Source organism: Lolium rigidum, chromosome 3, assembly GCF_022539505.1.
Source record: "Lolium rigidum isolate FL_2022 chromosome 3, APGP_CSIRO_Lrig_0.1, whole genome shotgun sequence".
Taxonomy (NCBI): Eukaryota; Viridiplantae; Streptophyta; class Magnoliopsida; order Poales; family Poaceae; genus Lolium; species Lolium rigidum.
The window spans coordinates 395574941-395588491 of NC_061510.1; the positions used below are offsets into that span (position 1 = coordinate 395574941).

General features: G+C 45.4%; 1 protein-coding gene across 1 annotated transcript; it reads right to left on the bottom strand.

Annotated features, from left to right (window-relative positions):
- Window positions 1–9662: 9662 nt before the first annotated feature.
- Window positions 9663–11650, bottom strand: LOC124700845. Its single transcript, XM_047232909.1, has one exon. It carries the CDS (start codon window positions 11575–11577, stop codon window positions 9838–9840), a length of 1740 nt encoding a protein of 579 aa, XP_047088865.1. The 5' UTR covers window positions 11578–11650; the 3' UTR covers window positions 9663–9837.
- Window positions 11651–13551: the final 1901 nt, after the last annotated feature.

A 13551-nucleotide genomic window follows, 5' to 3' on the forward strand; every position in this document is an offset into this window, starting at 1 on the left:
AAACATGAAACAATTTTGTCAACGGTAGTAATAAAGCATATGCATCATGTAATTATATCTTATAAGTTGCAAGCTTCATGCATAGTGTACAAATAGTGCCCGCACCTTGTCCTAATTAGCTTGGACTACCTGGATTATCACCGCAATACATATGCTTTAACCAAGTTTCACAAAGGGGTACCTCTATGCCGCCTGTACAAAGGTCTAAGGAGAAAGCTCGCATTAGGATTTCTCGCTTTTGATTATTCTCAACTTAGACATCCATACCGGGACAACATAGACAACAGATAATGGACTCCTCTTTTAATGCTTTAAGCATTTGACAACAATTAATTCTTTTCTCATTAGAGATTTGAGGATGTTTGTCCAAAACTGAAACTTCCACCATGAATCATGGCTTTAGTTAGCGGCCCAATGTTCTTCTCTCACAATATGCATGCTCAAACCATTCAACTCGGTGTAGATCGCCCTTACTTCGGACAAGACGAACATGCATAGCAACTCACATGAAATTCAACAATGAGTTGATGGCGTTCCCCGATAAACATGGTTATCGCACAACAAGCAACTTAATAAGAGATAAAGTGCATAATTACATATTCAATACCACAATAGTTTTTAAGCTATTTGTCCCATGAGCTATATATTGCAAAGGTGAATGATGGAATTTTAAAGGTAGCACTCAAGCAATTTACTTTGGAATGGCGGGAAAATACCATGTAGTATAGGTAGGTATGGTGGACACAAATGGCATAGTGGTTGGCTCAAGTATTTTGGATGCATGAGAAGTATTCCCTCTCGATACAAGGTTTAGGCTAGCAAGGCTTATTTGAAACAAACACAAGGATGAACCGGTGCAGCAAAACTCACATAAAAGACATATTGAAAACATTATAAGACTCTACACCGTCTTCCTTGTTATTCAAACTCAATACTAGAAATTATCTAGACCTTAGAGAAACCAAATATGCAAACCAAATTTTAGCATGCTCTATGTATTTCTTCATTAATGGGTGCAAAGCATATGATGCAAGAGCTTAAACATGAGCACAACAATTGCCAAGTATCACATTACCCAAGACATTTATAGCAATTACTACATGTATCATTTTCCAATTCCAACCATATAACAATTTAACGAAGAAGAAACTTCTCCATGAATACTATGAGTAGAGCCTAAGGACATATTTGTCCATATGCAACAGCGGAGCGTGTCTCTCTCCCATAAAGTGAATGCTAGGATCCATTTTATTCAAACAAAACAAAAACAAACCGACGCTCCAAGCAAAGTACATAAGATGTGGCCGAATAAAAATATAGTTTCAGGGGAGGAACCTGATAATGTTGTCGATGAAGAAGGGGATGCCTTGGGCATCCCCAAGCTTAGACGCTTGAGTCTTCTTAATATATGCAGGGGTGAACCACCGGGGCATCCCCAAGCTTAGAGCTTTCACTCTCCTTGATCATATTGCATCATACTCCTCTCTTGATCCTTGAAAACTTCCTCCACACCAAACTCGAAACAACTCATTAGAGGGTTAGTGCATAATATAAATTGACATATTCAGAGGTGACACAATCATTCTTAACACTTCTGGACATTGCATAATGCTACTGGACATTAGTGGATCAAAGAAATTCATCCAACATAGCGAAAGAGGCAATGCGAAATAAAAGGCAGAATCTGTCAAAACAGAACAGTTCGTATTGACGAATTTTAAAATGGCACCAGACTTGCTCAAATGAAAATGCTCAAATTGAATGAAAGTTGCGTACATATCTGAGGATCATGCTCGTAAATTGGCGTAATTTTCTGAGCTACCTACAGGGAGATAGACCCAGATTCGTGACAGCAAAGAAATCTGGAACTGCGCAGTAATCCAAATCTAGTACTTACTTTTCTATCAAAGACTTTACTTGGCACAACAAAACATAAAACTAAGATAAGGAGAGGTTTCTACAGTAGTAAACAACTTCCAAGACACAAATATAAAACAAAAATACTGGAGTAAAAACATGGGTTGTCTCCCATAAGCGCTTTTCTTTAACGCCTTTCAGCTAGGCGCAGAAAGTGTATCTCAAGTAACATCGAAGGGTGGTGCACCTACAGCGGGGTTTGGAGTTTTCTCAACCATGCATAGTATATTGGATACATAATTTTCAGCGTCTCCCTTCTCATTAGTCTTGGGCTTGCTACTCTCATCGAACAAATTTTCAGGAACAAGCCAAGCATAGTTATTTTCTAGTGCATCATTCATAGCTAGGAGTTTACATGGTATTGGTGCTTTGATCTCCCCACCATCATTAGCATTATTAGTGTACCTTATCCTATCCATATCCATTTTTTCAAGGAGACCAAGAAAATTAGTATGAGAACCAAGCATATTAAATTTAGCAAAGACCTTTCTAGCTTCTCTTGCTAGACCATCAAATTCTCTAAGAAGGGTTTCTAAAACAAAATCTTTCTTTTCCCCTTCTTCCATATCACCAAGTGTAAGAAACATGTGTTGGATTATAGGATTGAGATTAACAAATTTAGTTTCCAACGAAGCGAACTAAAGCAGACAGCAGCAATTTCATAAGTGGGAGCAAGGTCTACCAAGTGTCTATCTTCAAAATCTTCAATGGTACTAACATGGGTGAAAAATTCTTCTATATTGTTCCTCCCAATTATAGACCCTTGTCCTACCGGTATGTTCTTTGCGGTAAAATTAAAAGGAAACATGATGAAATAAGTAAAGTAAATGCAAGTAACTAATTTTTTTGTGTTTTTGATATAGCAAACAAGATAGCAAATAAAGTAAAGCTAGCAACTAATTTTTTTTGTGTTTTGATATAAGTGCGGCAAACAAAGTAGTAAATAAAATAAAGCAAGACAAAAACAAAGTAAAGAGATTGAGAAGTGGAGACTCCCCTTGCAGCGTGTCTTGATCTCCCCGACAACGGCGCCGAAAAAGAGCTTGATGGCGTGTATTTCACACGTTCGTTGGGCAACCCCAAGAGGAAGGTATGATGCGCACGGCAGCAAGTTTTCCCTCGAGAAAGAAACCAAGGTTTATCGAACCAGGGAGGAGCCAAGAAGCACGTTGAAGGTTGATGGCGGCGGGATGTAGTGCGGCGCAACACCGGAGATTCCGGCGCCAACGTGGAACCTGCACAACACAACCAAAGTACTTTGCCCCAACGAAACGAGTGAGGTTGTCAATCTCACCGAGCTTGCTGTAACAAAGGATTAACCGTATTGTGTGGAAGATGATTGTTTGCGAGAGAAAATAGTAAAAACAAGTATTGCGAGTAGATTTGTATTTCGAGTATTAAAGAATGGACCGGGGTCCGCGAGTTCACTAGAGGTGTCTCTCCCATAAGATAAAAGCATGTTGGGTGAACAAATTACGGTCGGGCAATTGACAAATAGAGAGGGCATAACAATGCACATACATGACATGATAAGTATAGTGAGATTTAATTGGGCATTACGACAAAGTACATAGACCCCCATCCAACTCGCATCTATGCCTAAAAAGTCCACCTTCGGGTTATCGTCCGAACCCCTCCGGTATTAAGTTGCAAACAACGAGACAATTGCATTAAGTATGGTGCGTAATGTAATCAACAACTACATCCTTGGACATAGCGCCAATGTTTTATCCCTAGTGGCAACAACACAACACAACCTTAGGGGTTTCGTCACTCCCCCAGGTGTCAATGCGAGCATGAACCCACTATCGAGCATAAGTACTCCCTCTTGGAGTTAAAAGTAAAAACTTGGCCGAGCCTCTACTAGAAACGGAGAGCATGCAAGATCATAAACAACACATGTATAATAACTTGATAATTAACATGACATAGTATTCTCTATCCATCGGATCCCGACAAACACAACATATAGAATTACGGATAGATGATCTTGATCATGTTAGGCAGCTCACAAGATCCAATAATGAAGCACAATGAGGAGAAGACAACCATCTAGCTACTGCTATGGACCCATAGTCCGGGGGTGAACTACTCACTCATCACTCCGGAGGCGACCATGGCGGTGTAGAGTCCTCCGGGAGATGATTCCCCTCTCCGGCAGGGTGCCGGAGGCGATCTCTGGATCCCCGAGATGGGATCGGCGGCGGCGGCGTCTCGGAAGGTTTTCCGTATCGTGGCTCTCGGTGCGGGGGTTTCGTCACGGAGGCTATTTGTAGGCGGAAGGGTAGGTCAAGAGGCGGCACGGGGGCCCCACACCACGGGGCCGCGCGGCCAAGGGGGGCCGCGCCGCCCTAGGGTGTGGCCCCCTCGTGGCCCCTCTTCGTCTCTCCTTCGGACTTACGGAAGCTTCGTGGAAAAATAGGCCCCCGGGCTTTGATTTCGTCCAATTCCGAGAATATTTCCTTACTAGGATTTACGAAACCAAAAACAGCAGAAAACGACAGAACGGCACTTCGGCATCTTGTTAATAGGTTAGTTCCAGAAAATGCACGAATATGACATAAAGTGTGCATAAAACATGTAGATAACATCAATAATGTGGCATGGAACATAACAAATTATCGATACGTCGGAGACGTATCAGTGTGCAAGTATAAAAGTATTTCCGAAGAACTTATATACCATGTACGTACAAACTTCAGCTCTTCAAATGACCTTAGTTTATTGCCATAATTTATAATTCCTAGATGCACCGAACTTTAGATCTTTATAATCTTGTAATTTGTGGAGACATCAACTTTGCACGAAGGGTGAATTTTTCTTCACCATAACCATATCAAAGTATCTTTCTTTGCCTCCTCACTATTGTGATTAGTGATTCGTCCGCCAATAGCTTAATCAAACTATCGCCTTTCAATTTCATTGGTTGTCGAGTCAATGGGAATAATGCCTTGTGATATTAGCATCCTCGATGGAAACCAGTGAACTTCCGCCGCCGAGTCCAAGGTCGATGCATGTGTATTCTTTGTTTGGCTAATTTCCCACGATGGCCGGAGCAATACTTATGGACTGTTGCCTGGTTGATTTTCTTTGATGATTTTCTAGCGCTGGCAGTATGTTTTGCCCATGGCAGCGGGATGAATAATGATGGATAGTTGTCCCGCTGATTTTCTCATGGTGGAAGTCACACTACAATGTGCTAAGGCTAGGGCATAAGTGGATGATGGCGTTAAAAAATGCACGTGATAGGCATAAATAGGTTTAACCGATCAAAGATCTAATAACTCTTTTCAACAAAGTTGTAAAAGTCTAACGTTATAATATATTATTTTTTAAAAAGTGTGTGTAATCGATGGTCCGATGATTTTCTTTTTTATATTTATATAATGTTGTAATCAGCGTAGATCACATCGTTATTGCTTAATTACAATTATGTAGGTACAACAATTTCAGTTCCCCGTTATAATTAATATTTGAAACATGTTTTTGTTGACACAACATTGATGCTTTCGGTAAATAATTATATTGACATATTTGTATCGATGCAAATATATAGTAATCAAATTTTTCGATTAGAGTGATCGCTATATCTTTACGGTGGAACCATTTGCATATTGTGCCGTTGGTGTATGCTTTTTTCTTAGCAATACTCTGGCTAGGTGCATGCATGGATCTCTTGGTGTAGCGACTCCCACGCGTTTCTATTTTCACAATCAATCCCGAATGGTTGCATCTAGCGTACGTGTTTTTTTTCTCTTTTGCAATTTGCAATATCTCCGGTGACAATTTGGGTGAATAAAAAACAATCCTAACAATAAATAACCCAAGGAGTCTCCAAGTGTAGGGAGTCACGTTTCTATTGTTTTCTTTGTCACGTAATAATTTGGGTGAATAAAAACCAATCCTAACCATAAATTAGAGATCTGACAGTTTAAAATATTTATGATGATGTGAATTAACGTGGTATCTCTATTTTAAACCTCCGTATTATGCTTTTAGTATAGAATAAAATAGAAGATAGATTTTTTTCTACTGTTTTGGTGGGCGTCTTTTAAGGGGTTATGGTGAAAACACCCAATCACCCAAAACATTTATCCCATTTTAGCCACTTGTAATAAATTTTCTTGCACCCAAAACACCTTTTTGTTTGGACTAGAGGTTTTGCCAAAAGTGTATCCAAGTGTATCCAACACTAGTTATGCACACATGGATAAAAATACAATATTTTTTGAAAGTTTGAACAAGTCTTATATTGCAAATAAAATCAAGACTTATATTGAAGATTTAAGAATTTTCACTTGAACTATCTGGTTTAGAAAATTTCCAAAATAACGATGTACACATTTGTAAACTCGGTCTACCAAACACACATGTCACTGAACTTCATAGTTGATATAACCTGAATCTAAAGACTTGCTAAACAATAAATTATCTATTCTTGTTTCAGCTTAGTTCTAACAGAAAATATCTTCAGGCATGGCCTCTCTTAATCAACAAATGACATGAATCCACAACTTCAAGCACAACAAAAGGGTAGCATCAACATAAGAAAATGAGAATATTTGTTCACGAGACTAGAATTCCCACAAATTCTTGAGCATTACCATCCACACCCGAAAACCTAAAACGTTTTGGCGCGTTTTAACCGGGCATGGATTTTCCATCCCAAAACCGATCAAAAGCCTAGAAAAGACACTTGCACCAAACAAGGCATGCATGATAATAACGGCATGTAATGTCGTCGAAGTTACAGATTTACTTGATCACAATATGATTAATACAATTCCTTTACCCTGCAAAAAAAAATTACAGGTTGTAGGTTGGGGTTTTTATTTTTGAAACTAGGTAGTTGGTTCGTTTTAGTGCGTGCATCATTTTTGAAGTAAAGTTAAATGGAGATGCGATTAAGCAGCCCATCTCCAGCGAAACCACCTTTCTTGTGGGCCTGGCCTGCCTTCGATCTTGACGTAGTCTCCATTGATCTGTATCGTAGGAAGATGGGATGACTTTCTAGCTTCGTTCGTACGTGACTCAGCACCGTGCTTTAAATTCAGATTTTTACAGCGTGAGAAACAAATGGTTTGTGACCTGAATATTTCATTTATCTGAAGCGGCGACGAAGCCCCTACCTGCAGTATCGTCGTCAGCAGTACGTCATGGGTCTATGGATGTGATCAGGGTGTCCGGGAAAAATGATCAACCGTGCCGTGCGTACTTGGTCGATGGTGTGATCGACTGGCTCTGGCGAAGATTATTGCTTCGACGGTCAACACGGTTCCTCCTACTCTCTCAAAAAAAACACGGTTCCTCCTACTCTCAAAAAGAAACACGGTTCCTCCTCTTCGGTCTTGATGACACGGGTAGCTATATATAGCTTGTGTAGCTGCCGACCCTGTTGATGTTTCTGATCGCGCGGCGATTTGACTGCACGGCCCATTACTGGGTTCAGGCAGGAGCGGCGGAGAGATATGTGTGCCTGCCAAGCCAGACGTTCTCCCTGATTTGTATTGCAGGTAGCGAACGAGGGGCGATTTGCACAAAAAGTGGAAGAAAAGCACAGACTGATCCTCCGGCGAAACTATTTCACTCATCTAACCCTTTTGTCTGGCGCCCCTCTCATGGGCGCTCATCTCATGGGCGCCACACTAGCATGTGTGGCGCCGATGCCACGGGCGCCACACATCCACTTAAGTGTGGCGCCCGCGCCCGCCCCCAGCCCGACCCTCTTCTTCTTCTCTGTTTCTTCTCCTCCCTCCCTCTCTCCCCCAAGGCGGCCGGCGGTTCCTCCTCCTCCCTCCTCTCTCTCCCCCAACAAATCGGCCACAAATTCGTCGGATCCGACCGGCCAATCTCTTCCCCATCCATTCCTCAAGGTAATCCCCTTCGAATCCCTCAAATTCATCCACTAATTTCATAGATCTTGCTAGATTTGTACATGAACCCTAGACATGGAAACTAGATTTGAAATGGCTATGTGTAGGAATGTGTATGTGTAGGAATGTGTATGTGTAGGAACCCTAGATATGTAGGAACCCTAGATGTTTTGGGCAATTGTAAGGGCATGTGTGGCGCTGATGGGAGGGGCGCCACACATGCTGCCACGTCGGATGGGCGCACCAGCTCAGCGTCGATGGCGCCACGTCGGCTGGGTTTGTGGCGCCGGCAGGAGGGGCGCCACACTGGCATGTGTGGCGCCCATGAGAGGGACGCCACACAAAAGGGTTAGATGAGTGAAATAGTTTCGCCGGAGGGTTAGTCTGTGCATTTCTTCCACTTTTGGGTTATTTTTGTGCAAATCGCCCGAACGAGGCGGATCGGCTCTCCCTCTCCGAAAAGCTCCATATATAGACCCTCCATGGTTGAGGGATGGCTTTTGCATTATCCCTCTAACTGAACACGGAGCACTTGGCGCCGATTAATAAGAGGACGCCCCCCAAGCACAATTCGGATGAAAATTGGTCTGGATTAGACCTATTTTTTGTATGGGGAGCAACAATTTTCTAGCTGTCTCGGGAAATTTGCGCGGGCCAAAGCGCGGAATCTTCACAGACACATGGGCCAGAGCGCAGAATTTGCTCCATCTGGAGTCCCCGGCAGCGCGTCTGTGGTGTCCGAAAATGATCTGCGCCCCAGTCTAGCGGCTTGTAAAATGACCAGGCTATTTCGCGGAAACCCAAACATGATCCAAATTTGCATCGCGAATAGGTCTACACAAACGCAACTCGTGACCATGTATTTCTAGATGGTCCCGCACGTCAAGCAAGGAGGAGGAGGAAGATGATGAAGATACTAGGTGGGCACGGTTAGAGGCGAAGGAGGCGGCAGCGAAGGCTGCGGCAGCGAAGAAGAAGGCGAGGTCCCGAGCGAAGGCGGAGGCGCAGAGGGCGTACACCAACGACGAGGGGGTGGACAAGGAGGAAGACTAGAAAGATGACTCATCAGAGGGGGACGTGCTCGTCGAAGGCGACCGACTCGTCTGAAGAGGTGACAAGTAGAAAGCGTCGACGTGGCGATGTCGCGCGGCAGGGCCCTTCAAGCAGAAGTGGATTATTATTTTGATGTTCCAGATTGCTCCACTGAAATTTGTAATTATTTTTATGATTTGATCTCTATGATTAGAACCTCTATTTTTACAATTAATATGGCTAATTTGTTTCAAATAGTGCATTATTTTGGTGGAACACGGGCAAAATGCGTTGGGCTGCTGGAGCACCCCAAACGCAAACAATAAGTCGTGGCTTGAATCCTAATTTTACGTCCACGGTCCCGACGCAAGTTAACCCACGTGGTCATTATTGGCGTCCGAAATATGTCGAACTAGTAAAGATGTCCTCAACACCACACCTCATACTGCCCTACAGTGTGACCAGTATATGAAAATTTTATCTACGAGACAGCCCTGGAAAACTAGCGTTGAGAGGCACAAGCATGTCCCTCGTAACAAGCCAACTAACGAAGATTTTTCATTGTGCAGAAGTTATGATAAGCAACTCAAACCGCGGGAGGTGGTATTTTGGTTCATAGGTTCATATAAACCTATTATAATAATTGCAAAGAAAAAAAAAGTGAACCAAGGCACAGTCTGGTGGCAGTGATAGCTTTCAGCCCGCTCGAGTTCGAGTCAGTTGCTGTGTTTCTTCCCCAGTACGGCCTTTTTTTTTTTGTAATTGAAAAAAAAAGCACCGAAGATTTTCCAGGTGGAAGTGCCATTACCATCACTGCAAGTGTGGTTGTACCCTGTGCTATGAACGGACCTGTCATCAACTGCTACTTAATTCAGTCGTTTTCCTTGTAACATGCTACTAACAGCTACTCCCATACATACAACAGCAAAAAGATGAGCGCTTGAGTACAACAAAATAAAAGACTAGATAACCCGTGTGTCCGTTGGCATCGATACACACTACTGTATCACATTGACTACTCCTTGGTCCCGTTGACCGGGCTAATTGACTCGGCCGAATCCTTCGGCCGCTGCTGCTGCTCCGGCAGCGCCGCCGGTTCGCCGTCGGCCCTGAACCTGGCGTAGATGTCGCTCCGGTAAAACTTCCTGGTCCTCCACGCGAGCACGAGCGAGACGAGCGCGCCGGCCACGGTGGCGGCGGTGATGATGAGGAAGGAGAGCCTGAAGCACTGCGCGCCGATGCACGTCTTGTCGCCGGCGCCGTCGAGGGTGCCGCCGTGCTGCTTGGCCGCCTCGACGTCGTAGAGGTATCCCGCGACGCGCACGTTGAGCACGTAGGCGCCGATGGGGCTGGCGACGGAGCCGAAGTTGTAGAGCGTGGAGTAGTACTTGAGGCCGAACACCTCGGAGATGATGGCGTAGAGCAGCGGCCACTGCGCCCCGAAGCAGAACCCGATGATGACCGACGCCGCGTAGAGCGAGCCCGGCACGCCCAGAGCGATGAGGAGGTGCCCCGCGCAGGCGAGGAGGAGCACGAGCGTGAGCGCCAGCGGGCGCGGGAACTTGTACCGTGCCAGGACCGCCTCGGACGCGAACCCGGCGGTGACCCGGCCGGCGTAGTTCCAGATGCTGATGAGGGAGATGAAGGTCTTGATGCTCTTGGGTGGGTAGCCGAGGGACTGCCCGATCTGGCCCATGTTGTCGATCGCCGTCAGCGTGCCGCCGACACCGCAGATGGTGGCGAGGAAGAGGACCAGCATGTCCACGCTCACCAGCGCCTGCAGGATCGTGTAGTCCTCACCCTGCGCCGGCGGGTTGAACATGTTCTTCCAGCACGACGATGATGACGATGCCGGCGTCTGTGCTGCGGACAGCTTGGACGACTCCTCTGCTTTCGCCGGCTGCTCTGCCATTTGAAGGTCGGAGGACGGTGACGCCGCCTTGTTGTCGATGGTGACGGTTGGGGGCACGAGAAGAGCCTCCTCGAGCTCCCTCTTGATCCTGTACTCCTGCTTGACGACGACGGCGAGTGGGAGGAATAGTATGAGGAGGAGCGCGGCGGCCGAGACGACGAGGGCGGCGTGCGAGAGGTCCATCTGATTCTGCACCACGATCATGACGAGGAGATACGTGGCGAGCCCCATGGAGATGTAAAGGAAGCAGTAGAAGGGGTCACTGCTGGTGGCGCTCTGGCTCTCGCCGCGGCGGCGCGGCATGAGGCGGACAGTGTGGACGAAGAGGATGGACACGGCGGCGGGGAGCCAGGCGACGAGCAGCACGAGCGACTTGGCGTCGTCGCCGTAGATGGCAATGTACAGCTGGGTGAAGATGGCGCCGCTGAGGCCGACGAAGCCTTTGAGCAACCCCAGCACGACGCCCCGGCTCTCCGGGAAGTTCTTGACGCAGGTGACGAGCGCTCCGGTGTTGGCGAAGGACTGGGAGTTGGCGCCGATGCAGATGTAGATGCACATGAGCCAGACGGGCGGGCGCGCGGTGCGGCCGTCGATGGCGAGGTAGATCATGAGGTAGCCCGCCAGGTTCATGGCGGCGCCCGTGGCGAGCACGACCCAGGGCGGGGTGACCTCGTTGAGGAGCCCGGAGAGGACGCCGACGTTGGCGCCGAGGTCCTTGAAGAAGGAGAGTGTGTTGAGGGTCTGCTGGTCGTACCCCAGCGTGGACTTGAGCACCTTGGAGTAGATGCCGAAGATGTAGGTGGCGCCGGACGCGGAGAGGATGAGCAGGCAGGCGAACACCATGAACCACCGCCCCAGCACCACCTGCCGCGCGAACCGCAGCGTCGCCACCTCCCGCACCGCCGCTGCCGTGCATCCATCGCCGCCGCCGCCGCCGCTGCCGGACGCGGAGGACACCATTTCTGTCGCCGAGAATGTCACACGCTCACGCTCGGCTGGTGCTGGTGCGTGCGTGTCCAGTGGCGAGCGGAGGCGCGCACGCCCGCGCGTATATATAACGGAACGGAACGGAACGGAAGGGTGCTCTGCTCTGCCTAGCGGTGAGCTGAGTGAGTAACGGTTTGATTGATCGGCGATCAGATCAATAACTAATTGCAATTGTTGGGTGATTAGGTTAATCGTGGATTAATGGCGGCGACGTTGACTTGCAGGTTACCTGTACTGGCGAGGAAGCTGTGGCACACTGGCAGGCGATGGCGAGGGAGTGTGACGCGTGCTCTGATGCTCATCTGAACAGCCGGGCGGGCCAGCAGATGCATTGCATTTGTAACTCACGTTGCAACTCCCGACTAGTATAAATGATGAAGAAATCAAATAGTTTAACTTTTTTAAAATTTCCATCTCACTCGCAATTTGAAAATTTCAGTTGCATCCAACTTACAACTGAAAAATGACAGAATCACGATGGTGTAGAAGTCGATTAAGAAGTAAGTTAGTTCTACCTAAGAACAAGCAGAACCGTTAAATAAAGTGACAACATTTCCCCATTTTGTGAACATTTCTTACTATTTGAATATATTTTCCTGGGCCGCAATTTAGTTGTAACTGAAAAATCTAAGATATAAACATTTTTTAATTGCAACCTACTTGTAATTAGAACTTTATTTTCTATAATTTGTGAACCATTTTTCTCAGGTGCACCGATTTATAACTGGAAAACCCACTTACTACTCACCGACTAGGACCAATCACGAGGTGAATCTAAATGTTAAGAACTTGAGTGAGCTCTGACTTAATTACTTATATGCAGAGTAGCTAGTTCCATAAGTTCTTAACTAGGAGTATCAGTCGATTGAAAATTATCAAAACTATTTCGTCATGTCCCTCACATTTTTCGATGATGGTTGAATACTCTCTTTGTTTACTAATCTACTCCCTCCATACCCGTTTACAGGGCAATTACGTATTTCGAGAAAAAACTTTGACTACTAATTTGGTTAATAAAATAGAAGATATATATCATAAAAATTATACTATTGGAAATTTATTTTGAATATGAATTCAATGGTATAATTTGTCTGCTATATATCTTATATTTTGTTGACCAAATTTGTAGTCAAACTTCTTTCTCGAAATACGTAATTGGAGGGAGTAAGATATTTTAGATTTTGTAGATTTATCTATTTAGTATGTATCTAGTCTAATTTTAAGGTGTAGATTCACTTATTGTGATGTGCATCTAGCTCACTTTGAAATATCTCAAATGTCTTATATTTATGATAGGAAGTAGTAGCTAGCTCCATAAGTTCACAATTTTTAAGTGTGGCTACCTTATATTGGTTGATTTGGCTTTGCGGAAATGATACTTTAGATTTGATTCTGGGGCCTCTTGGCTCTTGCGCAAGTGTTTAAGGTAATGCTACACCACAAATGGTTGGTTAACTAACTAAGATGGTCCAGCGAATTCCAGTGTGCCACGTGGGAATGGAATGATGAGATGTGCTCATGTGCACAGATCCTATCTCGACTAAACTAAAGTGACGATGTGTACTTGGATGTACTCCAGCTTGTTAACTAAATATAATTGAGGAACATGACACAAACTGAGCAACGCCACAACCAGAATTGTTCATCATGATGTGAATTTAGCAACCACAATTGGCAGTGTCTTCTCTTAATCATGGGGTCAGAACACTGCCATGGCCGTCTCTGTCCCTGCTCCCTGAATCCTTGGAGCGCAAATAAGTGTGTCAATTAACTAAGCCCGTGAGAGTAACATCCTCACAGTGGTCGCATGCATGGAGTACACCGGCTGGC